Source organism: Aythya marila (assembly GCF_965140915.1).
Source record: "Aythya marila genome assembly, chromosome: 6".
NCBI lineage: Eukaryota > Metazoa > Chordata > Aves > Anseriformes > Anatidae > Aythya > Aythya marila.
The window spans coordinates 12,744,120-12,762,754 of NC_139047.1; the positions used below are offsets into that span (position 1 = coordinate 12,744,120).

Sequence of the window (18,635 nt, forward strand, 5' to 3'; positions counted from 1 at the left end):
TGCATCTCATTCTTATGCACTGGATAATGCTGAAAGCTCATTCAAGTTTGAAATCCACCCTGCCAAAGGTAGACTCTGGAAGGTGCAAGCTTTGAGAAAAATGCCAAGGAAAAAATGTTGGTTTCTTACACATTCACCCCAGGCTACTTTTTTGCAGAGAAGCTGGAAATGAGTTTTAAAATGCAATTTTTATAGCCGCTCATTTTCTTTTTATCTGGTATCTGCTAATGTTAATTTTTTAAATACAGAACTAAACTAATGAAATTAGTGATACCATTTTCCAAAGACAAATTGATACTTACAGCATCTACAAGGTTTACCACAGATTTTGCAAAATTGTTTGTGTATGCATTTGAAGAGCGATGCTTTTTGAACTAAAAGGAGAAGAAAAAGTAGAACACAGTGAGAACTTAAATATTTATTACTAATTCATTACTTTTATAGCAAAGAAGAAAAAATAATATTTTAGGAAAGACAAAGGGACAAACTCAAAAACTTTGCAGATCACAGCCTATAACTCATATTCAAGAATCCCTGGAAAATTTTGGAAACCATGTCTGCTAGACAGCCTTTCACATCTATTAAACAAACACGTAGCCACAAAAAATATCCCATCTAGAATCGAAGTTCAGGTGTTCAAGACAAAATTCAAGGTAAACTCATTGCCTGTAGAGCTCATAAATATGACCTTATGACAGAATGCTGGCCCACCAGACCCTTCCATTCAAAGTCAATTTTTTACCAAAGACATGCTATAGTAGCTGAGTGTGAATCCATGACTTGAGAAAAACTGTAAAGTTAAAAAGGGAATTTGCATTATACTATGATTTGCAAATAGGATAAGTAAGTCTTCAAAATTTCATTAAAAGGGAACAAAAAAGATGCACAGAACAAAGAATGTAACAAATCTTCTCAAAAAATATTCTTACTAATTTCAGCTACTGGTTAAAAACAGCACATGGCATTACCTAATGAGCAATATCATCAAGTTCCATGAAAATGCCAGCTATTCCCACTTTGAAACATGGTACCTCGGAGTCCTTGAAACAAGAGGGTCTAGACTCTTCTCTGAACATCTCAGGAGTTACTCCCATCAAGAGAAGTTAGTTAGATGATCAACTACCTTCCTAAACTGGAATTACAGACAAAAACTCCCTGGTTTCCAGAATTACAATTGAAGTCAAGGTGAAATTAAACTTGAAAGACATCTATATTTTAAAAATTAAATAATCTGTATTTCTCAAATTGAAAGTCAAAAGAGTGTTACCAAGAAATTTGACGCCTCCACCACATTAGGTAACATTTTATCCACCCCTGTAAATTCCAGTTATTTTTGCACAAGCAATCTAGTTTTATACAGACAAAACGCCATAGAGACAACAAAGTTCACCAAACTCTTTAATGATGGCTGAGATTCATTCGACTACAGTATTTTCTACATTCACTGTCATTCACTGCTAAGTTCCACAATGCTGTCTTATCAGTATATGCACAGCTAATTTTAATACACAAAGCTCCCCTATTACTATTCTCAAACCTAAACACTTTTAGCTGCAGTGCTATGGGATTCTGTTTGCTCTATGGAGATCCAGGATACTTGAACAAAAATAAGGGGCGAAAAGGGTTGCTGTTTTGTTTTGAGGCAATCCTAAACTTTCACAGAGTGGAAAGGTAAAATTACAGACTTTGAACATGTTCTTGGTTTCAGAAGACTAAAGGTCAAAATCAATACCAGCATATGACATAACGTCTCTAAATGCAGCTTCTCTAACAAAAATAAAGCAGAGTTAAGTCTGTAAAAAATACAACCTAGTTAAATACATTTAGGTGCATCTTTAGTGCTACAGGAAATTAAAACTGTGTGGAAATAGGTAATATTAACCACTTAACAAGACAATGTCCAAAGAGGTTCGATACTTCTTCCAACATATAATCTCGCTGCAGGAGAAATCTGCCCTCTACCGGTAAGCAGAAAACCTTAAAAGGACACTTAAATTCCTGGACTTAAGAAGTGTGAACACTTCCTTATGTATATCCAATTTACTCATTAAAAAAAAAAAAATCATTACCTGCTTCTGAGTCACTGACAACTCTGAAGCAGATAATCTTGAGTGTTTGTGTTCTGAAGCTCTAACAAATAAAACGTGCAAGGAGACACCAGTCAGTGTCTGTAACAAGCACAGGGAAAAGGATGGTTGTCAGTTAAGCATGTCTGTAACAAGAGAGGCCAGAGGAAACAGACATAGAAATGCTATCCGTTCATAAGAAACACCAACCACAGACCTCAAACAAGATGACAAAATATCCACAAGTTCAGTTACTGTACCCTATCACTATACAACTAGCATGTGAGCACTCTTAGAATAGTTTCCTACCAGTTGGCTTTGTAAATGAAAACAGTTGAAGTTCTGTCCTAGTCTTCCTACCCATTCAAATTCCCTCCACATTGCTGATTTGACACAGATTAAATATAGGTTATTTTTAGCCCAGAGTATTTCTATAATTTATGAAACAGAAGCAGGAAGGTTATATTATCTGTCTATTCAGCACTGGAACGAGTACAAAATACTTCATCCTGCTCTGATACCAGCTATTCTTGGCTCTTTAAAATTGTCCCTCAGCACTGACAAAAGGGCCCACACTACAACAACATAAAACCACTGGGAAAATATGCAAGAGCGATAGATTTAATGAGCTCTTACAGAAATTTAAGTTTATTTTATTTGTACATAGAATAAGCTTGAACTGTTTGATCAACAGAATTTGATTTATAAAAAGGTCTTCCTCACACAGAATCAAAATAATACTAAGACTAAGCCAACTGATGACCCTTAGATGCTTCTAAGTCAAATAATCATTGAGAGAGATAAGTGATATAGAGTAACTTGCTGTTGGTTGCAGCATATTCTTCATTACTAAAAAAAACTTTTAAACCTATACTGAATATTTTCATTGCAAATATGTTCTGATTAAAATATAGCTGTTGGACTCAATGAAGAAATTACTTCAGAAAAGTTCTGTAGACCATATTTTTAGACTACCAAAGCAGTTTAGTCTACCATAGTACAAAATGACAACTACTCATCAGAATAAAGCACAGCTCAAGGGTTACATGTTCTATGACTTTTACGTATAAACACTCTACAATCCCAGCTATTTCTTTTGAACCTATGTCTACATCCTCCAGTACAAGTAAGACTTCTGTGTTGTAGTTCAGAAAAAGGGATGACATTTCCTCTTTAAAAGGAAAGACCCTGAAGAACACAGCTGGTCACTTTTTCTCCTCATAATTCTTACGGAAAAAAGGTATTTTCACCAATTTATAGAGACATCTGCATTTTACCAGAAAAATTTCAGAGAAAATTTGAGGGAAGGAAGGTTGAAGGAGAAAATAATATGTAACTTAAAAAAAATAAGACTGGTATCAACAACAATCTGATTTCTATTCAGTAGTTTACTGGTTAAAATCTTTCACTACGAAGACGTAGGATTCCTGTGATGTGGAAACTGAACAAGAATCTCACCCTTACAAAACATATTACTCTCCAGTCAGCTCTCTTCTGATTTTTACAGGGGTATCATATTGACACTTTGATAGCCTTACTTGGCATATATAGCAAGAGCAATACATTTAAATAACAAATGTCATCTGATCTCATTTTTTCCAGTTATGCCACTGGACAAAAAGGAGGAAACAAGTCATATATTAAAAAAAATACATACAGACAGTTCCTGAATGAAAGAAACCACTTATCTTCTACTTCACAAATTGTGTTTATAAGCATGGAATAGCCATGAAGAATCATGAGATAGTTTTGTCTACAGGCTTTCCTGCATTAAAATTTAAGTTAGTTAAACTAAAGTCAAAGTAACAAATTCTGACCTCTTACTTTACCTCTTTGAAAACAGGATATAATTATGGGCATACTAAATTTTCTGTGTAATACCATGGTGTTTCGGACATTATTTAAAAACAAAAGTGCCATAGAAAAACTCAAGTTACATTCAGCTTTGTTAGTTATTATGGCCTGGACTAGATCTTACACTATTATCATTAACAGATGCTCATAAATGAGATCTTTGACACAAAAGTATATATAATGTACAGTGCTGTATACCACTTTACAAATAATAATCAAAAGAAATCACTGAATTGATATACTTACCATTTTATGGTCATTGACTATCATGAGCTCCAAATATTTCATTTCTTCAAAGATACCACGAGATGCCTGATGGATTAAAGAAATTCTCTGAGAAATCATAAAGATGCAGTGATTTTCAAAAATAAGTGCAGCTGCTGATATAACAGGGTTACTTATTATGTAGGGTGTGCAAGCCTGTAAGAACTGGGTCAGACCTTTAACTACAGTAATTCATCATAGCTCCACTAACTTAGCAAGTTTTGATAATTGACACTGGCTGAAAATCTGAGTCACACCATTAGGAATAAGTTTAGAATCTACTTTTTGGTTCAGTGCAGAAGCTGCCACTGCTTCTCTGCTCTCTGATTTTCACAAAGGAGAAAAATCTCAAACACTAGAAACTCTTAGTTTACTATTCATCACAGATTTAAGGAGAAAGTTAGTAAAAATAAATAGGCCCTTAAAAAATATACCAAGATTGTATAAGACAGTGGAAAAATGCCAATTAATTTCCTTAAACTCAGTTATTTCCCAAGCTCTCACGCATATGCACACTCAGATCATTAGGACTATCAACTGGGTTCTCTCAATAACCCAGTCAAATGAGATGTCCTTATTTGGAGTTCTTCTTTGACCATACTACTTAACATGCCAAATGAAAATGAAGTCAGGTACCTTCAAATAGCAATACCTCATCCAAAATTAATCTTTATAAACAAGGAGACTCAAAACCTAAAACTCACCACTTTCTAAACTCATTTTCACTACTGAACTTCTGAGTTTTGCTTTTAGAAGAATTTTATTGTTTTATTGATAATTGTATTATATATCAATTTTAAGCTACCAAAATAATTAAATAATAAAAAATTAATTATAATAATGAAATAAAGCCCCTCTTCACTCAAGTCTGAAAATGAATGTTTCTGGCCATGTTTTTATAAATGGTCTTAACGCGGGGTCACATTTCTACTCACTGCTCTCTTTCTTCTCTTTCTCCTCAGCCACTGTAGTTCGGAGAGAAAGGGCCATTCAGAACTAGAATCAGTCTCTGTACAAATTAGAATTGAAGAATTTCATAGCATTATTTTAAACTACTGATATACAGTGTCTAAACCAAACGTGGATTAAGATCACCAAAATCAGAATAACCTTTGATATTGAAAAGTTCATTCTTTTAAAATACACATTAAATATTTCATATAAAAACACAAGCCATTCAGAAATCTAGAGTTAGAATTAAAGCATGCAAGGGGAGGTAGAAAGATTGCAAATTTGGCTTAGGACATATGTTTTCTTTCATTTTTTGTCCTCAATAGCATTAACATCACTGATTAAATTAATTGATTTGCAGAACTCTAAATACGTGTCTTTATAAGCCTTTTAATCTGCTTTTGATTCCACTACAATAATTGTGAAACAATTTTAGTATTTATTTTTCAAGTTTTTCTAAATAATCGGCAACTTTAAATAGACTCTATTAGCCTAATATTCAAATCGTTCAAGTTATACGTACAATTATATCCAATATTGAAAAACTCATAAGCAAAAACATACCAAGGTCCCGCAACTGCTTGGAGGCTTGTGTTCCATAAGTTCTCTGGATCATATGTGGCCTACTTTTGCTTTCCTGGTAAGAAAAATATATGATATTTTATTCTAATTAATAATTAGCAAGTGAAAAGTGAGGTATTTCTTTCACTATTTATATTTTTTGTTATTTTTTGCATGCAAACATAGTACTGATTTGGCATAGCACTAATTTGAAAAAATGCTTGCAATCCTAAGTAAATCATGGAGCTTCTCTGCTTCAGCCCATTCACTGTCCTGCAAAACTCAGATATCACAGTTGGTTTTGAGATTACTTGAAAAAAAGCTCCTTTAAAATCCTTGTGTTAGAGAATATAAACCATTTACTTATATAAATCAAGTTAAAGAGCATGTATACATATATATATATATATATATATATATATATTTAGATGAAATTTTCCTCTCCCAGAAGAAACGCAAGGATATGCTTACTATTTATGACAAAAATCTATCTTCCTAATTGCAGCAAAATGCAAGAAACTAATCAATATGGTATCTTTAAGAGGCTTTTTTCACCCTAATTGTTGAGTACACCAATAAAAAGAACACTTTTAATGCATGCTTTCTTTAGAAGTCTGACATGCTCCAAATTATCACATTTTGGTATCTGCTCTAGAAGATACCTGTCTTTTCTTCTATAACACCTCTTCTGCAGAGGCTGCCAAAACAAGCAATTCTTTTCAAAGGGTAAGATGCTACTGTTCTGTAATTTCTGTGAAAAATACCCAATGAACAGAAGGAAAATACAGCATATTTTTGCCTTATTTTTCCCCCCATTGGAAAAAGATGTTTTGTATAACACCTGCCACAGTTAAGGTTAATCAAGCTGACTAACCTACATGCTGAAGCCTGTGGCCCAAGATATTTATCTCACATAGTACAATCAAAGTATGAGCTACTGAAAACTTGGCAGCTGTATTATTTTGATCTTCAAAAGTTTTGAGAAAAATACTTATCTGTCCTCTTATCATTTAGAATTCTACCACTTGAATCCTCAACAAAATTGGCAGATGGTGTCTCACTTCTTTAATTTCTCCTCTGACTACTATATTTATACCATTGTATAAATAACATTTCCATTAATTTACTGTATCTGTACCATCAGTTTTTAACCTTACAACCTATGAATACATGTTACATCAAAATGCATTACATGGCTTAACACACGGCATGTAATATGTTTTTTGAGGAGACTGAGAAATGTCAGTCTTTTTAGATGTAACATTTTTTAGCATCTGTATTGTTTCCTTTAAAATCCAAGAGTTGACCATCCAAATGATACTGATTCCTCTGAATGTTGATTCCATTTCCTTGAAAGCTTCAGGAGTCAAAGATTTTGTAGATCTTACTCTGGGCTACAATTTCATCTTTATAGTCACTAAAACAAATCAGTTCTGCAGCATTATGTTACTTATCATATACTGTAAGTACTAAAACAAGGCAAATTTGAGAGATGTGATACAGCATCTAGAACAGACCCTACAGACTAAGAATGATATGAACCTTAACATTGTCTCAATGTTGCAGATTCATTCTGCTGAAAATCAGTCAAATCTTTGAACCACTCTAAAGATAGAAACCTACCTGTTTTTATTATCACCTGTGAAATGTAGTCAGTTCTATTAGCAGATAGTTCTAGGAACAGTTGTATTTAACGACTGAAGTGAATACTTGAAAAAATAATTATAGGTAATATATTTGCGTAAGTAAAATCCCAAATCACATATATGAATGTGACTATGCTGGATCAGAATAATTTAAGCTATACAGTGACTTAACACGTGTAAAGTCTAAGATACCCAGATATAATTATCTACTTCATTAAACTCTTTCTGGAAACACGATAGATCAAACAGCAGTCTGATTCAGCTTCAAATTTGGATCCAACTGCTTTAAGATAGATGATTTCCAGAGATCCCTCCTATGAATTTATAAATCCTTTATTTCAAGTACTAGAGCAAATTAATAAACACTTTTTGACATTCCATAGCCATTTGCTATGGAATGTATCTTACTACTCTACTTCCAATATCTAAACGATTAACAATAAAAGAAAGAAAAGAAAAGAAAGATCTTAAGCAGCTCATGCTTGCACATTTCTTGCCTTAAGTAAATTCCAATCAGGTATTTTACAATACTTTTGTTTTCCTTATGAACGGATAAGTCAGGTCACATGTTTACTGATTTATTCTAATACTTCTATTTACTATTTCTTGAGCACTCTCTTTAGCAAATTAAGTATAAAATCAGATCAAAATAAACTTACTGTACTGTGGGTCAAATCCATTGGTTCTATCATGTACAGATAGTTTCTATCTTCAAACATGCCACTAGAACATAGGGAAACAGAAGTGATAGTTAGGATTACATGGGAATTAACCTGACTCCAACATAAGATTTTTGACTAAATAAAACCAAACTTGGGGCTGAAAATATCATCAATATTAAAATAAATTCCATATAAATACATTTCCATTCTATACAGCAAAAACTAGTATTTTTTTTTCCCAGAAATCAGGCACATTTTCATGAAATAACACTGCATGTAGTGGTGATGTAATGATAAAATACCAGAGAGTAAATATTTGACCTTGGAAAAAGGGAGTCCTAAGACTCATATTAGCATGCAGAATGAGGTGAGTAACAAATCCTAGTAAGGACTAATATCTTACATTTTTTTCCCTGCATAATATAATAAAAAGATCAATTATTCAGTAGGCTAACAGAATCATGCATGAATACTGTGCATACTGCTGAAGTACAATTATTGTTTATCCTCCACCTTAATAAGGCATCTTGGTGAAATATTTATTGCTGCTTGCCATACTCAAAAGATTTCATGAGACAGTATCAAAAGACTTTAAATCTAATGATACTAAAAAATGTGTTAGCAGTTTGGCATAGCTGGTACTGGTAAATCAAAACCCCAAAAATCTTTGGGCCTAGAGAATTTCAGTCTATCACGCGTTAAGTGATAATATTCAAGAGCAGTAATTAGTTAATAGCCTTGTTTGAAAAATGAGAAATACACTTACTGAAGACCATTACAAGTTGAAAGAGCAACTTTGGAGTCCTTGACACCTCTGATATTTCCATGGTAGTAACAATGCTCTCCACCCTATTCATGTATTAAAAGAAAAAAAAAAAAAAAAGAAAATGGAAAACTCATGGAAAATTACTCTGATTTCCTGTCTGTTGCTTAAAACCAAGGAGAAAAAAAGTTCTAACATCTTGCATCAGATAAAATTTCAGAAAAAGCAGTGATTGCTAAACTAAATCCCAATGACAAGTTGCTAGTAAGAGAAAATTGCTAGTAAGAGAAAAACTGTGCACAGTAAAGACTAACTTAAATGTTCAAGCCATAATGTGAGTTATTCTCTTGTACTTACAATGCTCTCACAGCATTCTCCATCTTTTTTTTTAAAACACATTTTTTTTTTGCTGTAAATTGATTCCGAAAAAACGTTATGTAATGCAGGTTATATGAGTAGTGAGTTATTTCTTGATACCTTCCAGATCAGTTCAAATTACAAGTAACACAGTGTTCAACAATCAGCTGGCATGTGTTTGGCTTGGATTTAGATTCTACCAACTCAAGTTTGATTTTGATGTCTCTAAAAATTTGTTAATTAAAATGTTGTATCATTAAAATGTAGGTACCAGTATTACTGATGATGAATGAGCCAGAAGGTGAATACAGCTTATCAACACTAAAATGTACAGTTGCATTTTTACTCTGTAGATCAAAAGGGTAATAAAGGTCAACTCTTGAGTTTAACTACATAAAATTCAAAATTGATGCAAAATCCAATTATTCAAAAAAGGTAGGATTTTTGTGATTTTCTAAGCAAATTAACAGTCATATTTTAGACAAGATCCTGGCTTTGAAAAAGTAATAACATTTAAATTACCTACAAGCATGTTGAAATGTTAGAGACTTAAACAACAACAACAAAAAAATATTACGCAAACTACAACTAAAACCTCAGTTCTGAAAGGCCTTAATTATTTGAAATAAGGGAGGAAGACCCTGATGAATGCTACAGTGCAGGATTTGAACAGTCAATAGCTGCAGGGATTAGGCAGAACAGAATTTGTTCAGAAGTCCTATCAAATGGGTGTTCAATGAAACTGAATATAGTCTGCCATTTCTCCCCAGAGAGATAAGAGAAGCTGCAATACGGAGGAACAAGACAAAACAAGAAGCAAAATACCACAGGAAACATTTGGTGCATACTTAAAATCTTCAAGTTCTGATTCTCAAAAGCCTTGCTCAGATAACATATGAACTCTAGTGAATGCTACATGCTTTCCCCAAATTCAAAGTGCAACTTTGCTGGATTGAGAATTGCTACCCAATCCTCATCATAGAGTGCGCTACACTGACCACCCCTCTCCTAAAGCAATTGGCTCTTGACTAAGCTCTCCTTAAAGTGGGCAAAGAAGCAACCTAATCGTTGAAGGGGACTTCAGGCATGCTCAGAACACATCTATGAGAGTGACAAGGTTAAGTTCCTCACATAATAGAGTTGCAGTGGCTTATTAAGTATAGAGCATTACATGAAAATGCCCTTCTCAACATTTAACACAAGTTTTTCATTTCTTAACAATTTCCCAGGTCACCTTGAGGAGAGTTGACTCCCAGCTCCTCACTTTCCAGAAACGTGCTCTAGCTCCAAAGCTACTGGCTATTTTGTGTCAGAGTACCCTTTGTGAATCACACTGAGGCAGTTTCCTTTTGTAGAAAACAGAGATTCATGAAATCAGAAAGAGGAAGCACAATTTTATTCCCCAGAGGCTAGGAAGCTTCTAGGAAACATCTTAACAGCAGACTACAACAAATAAATGATTTAGATGGGAGATTCAGAAATAATTGTTTTGTCAAACCATCATCTACTCACATGCAAGAATTACTAGTGTTAAAATAACTTCATGAAGATCTTTTTTAATCTGTTTTTTGGGGGACTTTCCACAGCTTTACAAGCTATTGTTTTTCTAAATGTTCTATGTCCTAAATCTGTATGTTTAATTTTTCCATTTAATGCAGGTAGGGTTACACTGCACTATTAACAGTTTTGTATTATTTTGATCATAAATAGCTAAGTATGTATAAAAAAAAATGAACAACTCTGGCATATTTTAGGAATACTTACTATAGGCAGCCACAAATCACATTATTAAATCCTTTATCTCTATTCTCATGCAGAATTTAATTCTACCCTAATTGCTGGACAGCAGAATTACTAAACCCTAATATCACTGAGGAATAACGTGTTTAGGACTGTTAAAGGCTTACAGAACTACTTATTCTGACTAAGGATAGAATTAAACAAGTATATTTATTGTCTATCAACAAAAAGCATCAAGAACAACATTAACAGACTGTTTAGGCTTTTAGCATTTAAGAAGCAGCTACAACATTACTCTGATTTTCTAAAGCATATACGAAAGAAGAAGAATTTAGTGAATTTAGAAGCTTTTAAATAACAGAAATTCTGGTGCTACATGTCACTGAAGCTTAAATAAAGAAAACTGAATGACACTGATTTACTTCATTTTAATAGCTGGTCTTTAATGTCTATCAATGATAACACTAGCTAAACTAAAGATAAAAAACATTCTTAAAAAGTTTTATTAAAAACCTTTCAGTACAGTTGTCTTGCTCCCACACTGTTTGAAAATGTAGCATTCATAATCAAAATATTAATTCTGATATCATGTCATCCGAATTCCAATAAGCATATTGAATCCATTGCTTCTGCAATTACTATAACTTGAAGAATTAGTAAAACATGTAAATACTCTTTAACTATGCAAAGCATTATTTCGACTTTGCATCTTGTTTAATGAGTTATTCAGATACTGAATGAAATTCCCTAATAGACTCTATTGTGCACAATTTAATCAAAGTATTACACAAAAAGCAATCACTATGTATTTACTTTTCCATCAGTGAAAGAATACATATAACATGCTTTTTAACAACTAAATTGTGATCATCTTTCTTGCACAAGCAGCTTTTCAAACTTTTTAAGTTTGCTGTGCAATTGAGGAAATTACTGTTTGTTCTCTGTTGTTTTCACTCTTATAAACAAATCAACCCCTTCTAGAAAACACATTATTTTTCGCCGAGATCTCACTTCTTTGCATCCATATCAGGAAACAATCCTTTATTTATTCAAGTCTAAAGATTACAAGATACTGCAGCAGCTTAGGATGCAGTCCTTATTTGACCTCCTAAACTAACTGCATGTATAGTTTCTGAAGTTATAATTACGCCTTTATGACATTAATGTGACCTCAGGAGCAATACTGTTGTTTCTAAATAAATCAATTCAGAGAAGATCCCCTGGGAAGTTTGAATCAAGTTACTGCAGCACACAAAGGCAGTACTTTTGCTCAGTTTAAAGTTCCAGTATAATTTTCTAGTCAGATTCATGATTCAGCAACCGCAGTGCTCAATGCTAGTGCTGCAGCTAACAATTGCATGAGCTTGCCCAAATTCCAGAGGGAACTGTTTTTTTGCATCACTTAGCTTTTTTTTGCCCATTCTGCAGAGTACTGAGTCTCAATGAAATGAAACCACTTTCTTAGTATGTTACATGAAACAATTTCTTCATTTCAGTAGAATACCAAAAAGTATGTGACAATAATTATATTGCAATGTCCTTGTTTTATTTTGACCTTATCTATGACGTAGTTTTGGGATTCTCTAAAGCAAGGACAAAATAATCAATGAGACATCTAGTATTTGAACAAACAAGTCCCACTCTGCTGAAGGCATAAATGCAACTATTCAAGTTTCACTCTAAATTGAGATGTATTTCATATATAATAAACTCACAACAAATAATGCAGCATTTAGATCAGCTATGAAATAAGTCATTCCTTGAAAATGCATTTTATAATCTTCCTATGAACCTACAAGTCTTCATTTTGTTAATATAACAAAAAAATTATTCTGATTTCACTAATGCTAAACTATCTTACATAACTTTATCTTTTTGTCTTTGGATCAATAGTTTATTGGCATTGAATTCAATGTAGGAGACAGTTTGACAAATTAAATTAATTGGAAGTCAAGTAATATGCTGTTTTTGTAGTAACTCCAGAGGTTAAGGTTTCAGTTTGTTTTCCTTTTTTGTTTCCCAGCTGTATAATTCTTGCAAAGAAAAGTCACTGCAAGTTGTTTGTTTGTAAGTCTTAGATTTCCATTATCTCTTTCCCTTTCAATTTCTACTAAGGATACATAAATAATTCATGAAGACTACCCTACATTTTACAAGGCATAACTGTTCCGGAACTACCTGGATCATCTAAATTACTGCCACCTATCACTGCCCACTTCCCACCCCCACCACACAGGTCTCCTTCGTTGTACAATTCTTGTGTTACTGAGATATCTTTACATGATCAGATGAGTTTCCTCATGTGTCTGTAAAAAGGCTTCTGGTGTTTTAAGAAGTCTTGCAAATCTTTTTTTTTCTCCTTTTTTTCTTTTTTTTTTTTTTTCCCCTTTCTTTTTTAATTGTCATAATTCCCTCAGAAAGACCATTCTGACACATTTTAAGAGCACAATACCTTAGAAAACTTTGGTTTTCCATCTTCATAGTGAATCTCCACATAATTGGAAGATAACAAATCACTGTCAAAAAAAAAAAAAAAAAGAAAATAGCAAGATGAGAAAAATCCGAATAGTCTATACTGTTATGTAGATGTTTTAGTTAAAATCTTCAAACTATTTTTTCTTTCCTTGTAAATTAGTTTAAAAAATAAAACTCAGGCAGCTTGTGTCCAGCAAAGAGTCTGATTACGCACTGGGAGTCAGAGTTTTTTTCAGAAGGAGGAATTTCATTCTGCAATCCAATCCTATTTTAGATTTAGAATAATCTTATCAGCATTTAAAATATGTATTTAAAAAAAAAATGAATCCAATGACTTTAGAACTTTTCTTGCTGCCAGTAATTATTACTGACAAAACATGCGCTTAGTTCATTATTGTTTTCAAAAACATTTTATATTTGACCTAAAAATCACATACAATATATGCAAGAGTGGACAGATAAATATGTGGTTGTCCCGAAGACCTCATTTGCACATCTGCAAAAACTTTAAAAAAAATAAATAAATAACAAAAACATGTACTACCCCCTTTCTTCGTTTTACTTTTTCTAAAAAAAAAAAAATCGATACACTGTAAATAACTTACAATTTTTTATTTTTATTTTTTGGAAGTAAGATTATCTAACCTGTGAAAATCCATAAATCATTTCAATGTCCCATTCACCTCTCACCCAGTTAAAATCAGGATTGCAATACAGTAGCCTCAGGACAGCAAAACAATTAAACATGTTAACTGTGGCATCATCTTATATAGAAGATAAATATGCTACTTAATGTGGTCCAGGTTTCCCAGCACTTTTCAGGCCTCTAAGAGCAGAGCCTGTACACTTACAAATTAAAAAAAAAATCATGAAAGGGTCTGCTAGTGACACAGATATGAAAAATATTGCTGCTATGAATAAAAAATATCATCATTATGGAAGCCTGGTCTGACGAAATAGTTCTAATGGGAATTCATGACTAACAACAACTTATAATAATAGGTATCTCAAACTGAGATTAGGCTATTAGCAGTCCTGATAAGACAGTAACTCAGGGACTACTGTCTCATAAAATCGTTTCTTCGTGCTGCATTTATCAGGCATTATACTTATCAGAAAAGCTCCTGCAGAGGTCAGTTACCAGTGGTTCTCTTAAAAGCCCTTTTTGATGGCACTGAGAGACCACAGTATGGGCACTCCGTGCCTGCAACTCCAACAGCAATAGCTATGAATAATAACTGAAGTCTCATCATTTGTCTTAACCTTCACTTTGATATCAGTATTTAACAGATATACGTTTAAAGTGCTGATATAAAAATAACTTTAGCTGCATAAAATCATTTCTTACTTTCTCTATATACATCATGGTAAGCTATACATTTTCTGTGAGAAAATGAAAACACTTTATAAATAGTGCAAGTCCATAACCTCAATACAAACATTCACGACATTTAATGTGGCAAGGTTTGAAGCTTCTAAAAAGGATTACATATACAAAGCATTGAAACCAAAGAGTGTTGATAATATCCTTTTCTTCTTTGTCTTTTTCATGATTATTTAACAAATATAAGGACTGCTTTCCTCAACTACTTAACAGGGTAATTTGGACAATGCTGGAAGTAACTGACGCAGGTAGGAAAATGGAAAATTCTGACAAGACGTAAATTATATATATATATATATATATATATATATATATAATGAGGATGTTTAAACCCTAGTACTATACTCAACTAGAAACAGCCTTGATCAACTGGATTCAGCTGGACTGGACATCCCCACTCCAACCTCAGTTGTTCTGTGTTTTTAATTGTTGTGCTTTGTTCAGTCTCATCACAGCCCACTGCAATCTAATACAGCAGATGAGGTTAACCTCATGAGGTGAGGTTGAACAGACACACAAGAATAAATCTGCTATTCTTTTAAGTCGCATTCACATAGCTATACATAAGCTTTCCTCAGCTGGAAGTTGAAGTCTTAAAGCTAATTTCTTAAACTTTGATAAGCTAGTACTGCTTGAGAAGGCCAGTTACAAACCTTAAGATTACTAGCACTTTGCTTACTTAGACTCAGATTTTTACAGTCACTTCTGCCTGAATCCACAGAGGCCATTTGGCTTCTTCAAACCAATGCCAGGATCCAGTTCTATCTACCAGTTTCCAAATCAAGCACACACTCTCTCCTCTCGTTGTTTATCCTCTTCTAGCAACCTTACATGAGCGATCTCAGAACTGCTTTCAGTGCTCTCCAGTACTTTTGGCATCTTTAAGACTTCCAGTGAGTGAATTCCCACTGGGTCTACTGACTCACAACTAACTGTGGTTTAATTAGAGGATCCCTTTGATTTGTCCCACTTCACATAATGTAAGAGCTGCTCAGAAGTTCTTTTATCCACCCTTTGCAGAATCTATCCAGACTTCAGCACTCTTTTCCCAGATTTTGGTTGGGCTACTGTTGTAATTTAATTGTTTCCTTCTCCATTCTTCAGCTTCTCACTACCTTCAACTGTAAAGGTAATAAACAAACAGAGTTCTACACGATAGGGTATCCAACATGACATGCTTATGGTGGAATATTCCTATCTATATCTTACATGCATAAAGCAAAGATGCAGCAGACAGTGGCTTTTCCAGCAAACACTTCACTTTTGCCACCACTGACTTTACAACTCCACTGTCTTGTGGACCTGCTAGATACAAAGTATTATCAACAAAATTCTCTGTGCTGAGCAAATTCCCTCCAAAGAATGTTGGGGCCTGCTACTAACAACATAATTCCCAAATGCCAAGGGGGGGATACTCTGAGAAGAGGGAAGGAAAAAAAACAACAACAAAAACATCCAGTATAACTTTCAAACATTTTTCCCAACATGAAAGACAGACACACAAAAGAACACTGTAATAAAGGCCTGGAATGTATCATTTAAAAGCTCATGTGCCCTACGAATAAGATACAGAACTCATGCATAATGTAGAGGTCTCCACATAACAAAATAATTCTTCTTCTTTATCACTGACGGAATAACTAAATTTGCTTCTGAAAGGCAGCTCTGAATTTTAGAAAATATATATTGTGCCTAATCTACACTGGACTGTGTTTTGTCACCTTTCACATCCACACTGGACTGTGTTTTGTCACCTGTCAGTTGATCCATTTACATTTTGGTTCAGCAGAAATGCAACTGGTACAGCAAATTTGTTTTTTCAACATTATGAGTATTGGAAATCATGAACATAAACAAAAATAATTGTGTAAGTTGTGATCACATCAGACAAAGGCATATTTAGACTAGTACCATGTTAGTACATCTTAGTAATAAGCACTTATATCACATTACAATCCAAAATTAGACATGGTTCATGAATTCATTAAAAAAAAAAAAAAAAAAAAAAAAGAGTTGTGCCTACCATGTTGTTTTCTAGAGTTCCCTCCACCCCTCCTTGTTTGCCCTAGATTAACTGTTTTTATTGAGCTGTCCTGCATCACTACCTCTTCTACCAGAGTCATGCTGAGAGATGGCTTTAGACATAAGCAAAATAAGCTGCAAACAGAAATGCTATTCTGGCAGTTGCCTTCTTCAAAGACACAGGCCAGCTGTTAAAGCAGCATAAGCTTACTGAAGAGCTCATATCCACTTCCCTGGCACAACGTTTCACCGCTGCTGCTGCCAATAGCAGGACAACTGCAGTGTGAGAAATGCCTTACCTCAGCTGACATCTAACTATCCTAGCAGAAAAAAATAATAAATGACTGGGCTAGGTAAACACCATAAAGTTACTTTTTAAAAATTTCATACACAAATAACTAATGTTAGTTTCCAGGCAGCTAGTATGCAGCATATGGAAAAATCTGAGTACAGAGGAATTATCATTCTCACATACTTCTTAAATTTCCTTTATACTAACCTACTACCGATCAATGATTTTCTGAAGTATTGTGACATGCTTCAAGCTCAGAAGCAGCATCTCAGCAATCCAGTTTAGAAACATCTTGTGAACTATGTAACAGAATACACATCAAATGTTTTTGACCATTTATTTGACAGATACAGGTTAGTAGCACGTACATATGTGAAAAGAAACTTGGAGCTTTCTACAGCATTTGGTTACATCATCAAGATGCTGTCATCAAATGAACTGGCCATCTACAGCCTTGTTTCAGTTATCAGTTTCAATTATATCTACAAGCTTTGTTGAAAAAAAACACAACACCTGTTCTTATGTGAATGTATTATTAACATAAGTGCCTAGTATCTATTTACAATAAACTTCATTGGCTGCTGCCTTTGAAACTCCTGTGACCGCACTATCTTCAAGGAATAATTATATTGGAAATATTATTTTTTTTTTAATGCAAAAAAGGATTCACTACTTTTTTTTTACATCATCTTGAAGGAGGTGAAAAATCAAAATATGACACCATAGACTAAACATGTCTGCTTAAAAACAATTAGAAGTAACACCTGATGATTCAGGCATATAGGTCAATTTCTTCACAGTTATGGAATGAAAGGAAGTCTCCACTCTACTACTAACATCATAATGATTCTGTAACAGTAAATAGCACACGTTTAAAAATCACTTCATGCACAGTCTGGCTCTATGTTCTGTGTGTGTTTTTGTTTGGCTTGTCTTTCAGATAAAAAATTAAAAACTAACAAATATGGTAAGCTGAAATTCCCTAGGTAATATTTTAGGTGTTCAGTTTTGCTGTTTTGTTTTGAAGTCCTCAAGTGGGGAAATATCTCCTGAACGTACTAACAGAAAAGCAGCATGTTCTGAACTCTTATAGAAAAGTACAGAAAATGCTACATACTATTTTACTAGATCAATCTGCCTCCCCCAGTTAAAGAAACCCTGAATCTGTTCAAAGGAGTTCAGAAAACAATTTACGATCCTCTAGTTAGGAACTTCTAGTGAAACCTTCTGTCCTAAAACCTTCCAGCTCAGAACGGAGCATGCTATATTTTAATGGCTACCTCAATAAGCGTTTTTAAAGTAGGAGCTTGAAGAATTCTTCAGAATATTAAGACCAGTATCTTGCTCAGTTTCTACCAGGATCTCCCTTTACCACAGCACCAACGATCATACCACTTTAAAAAGTGCTACTTGAAAGGATCTGAATAAATGAAATGCTAGACAACATTACAGAAGGTATGAGGACTGTGTTACGGAAAATACTTCAATGTAATTCACTACGACAGTCTTCCTAGAAGAGCAATTGACAAAATAAAGATTTTATTTAAACAACTGTTCAAGTTCATTCAATACTGCATTTTAATTGATCCCTTTCTTCC

General features: G+C 33.7%; 1 protein-coding gene across 6 annotated transcripts in view; it reads right to left on the bottom strand.

Annotated features, from left to right (window-relative positions):
• Window positions 1–18,635, bottom strand: part of ADAM23 (ADAM metallopeptidase domain 23) — a 73,543-nt gene that overhangs the window by 40,076 nt on the left and 14,832 nt on the right. For all 6 annotated transcript variants that reach the window (XM_082763438.1, XM_082763436.1, XM_082763440.1 and 3 more), the window contains exons 4-10: window positions 13,317–13,380; window positions 8,771–8,853; window positions 8,002–8,065; window positions 5,700–5,772; window positions 5,120–5,193; window positions 4,167–4,232; window positions 303–374 (exon numbers count right to left, since the gene is read on the bottom strand). In XM_082763438.1, the coding sequence (XP_082619564.1) occupies window positions 303–374; window positions 4,167–4,232; window positions 5,120–5,193; window positions 5,700–5,772; window positions 8,002–8,065; window positions 8,771–8,853; window positions 13,317–13,380 (496 nt within the window). The remainder of the gene's footprint in view (window positions 1–302; window positions 375–4,166; window positions 4,233–5,119; window positions 5,194–5,699; window positions 5,773–8,001; window positions 8,066–8,770; window positions 8,854–13,316; window positions 13,381–18,635) is intronic.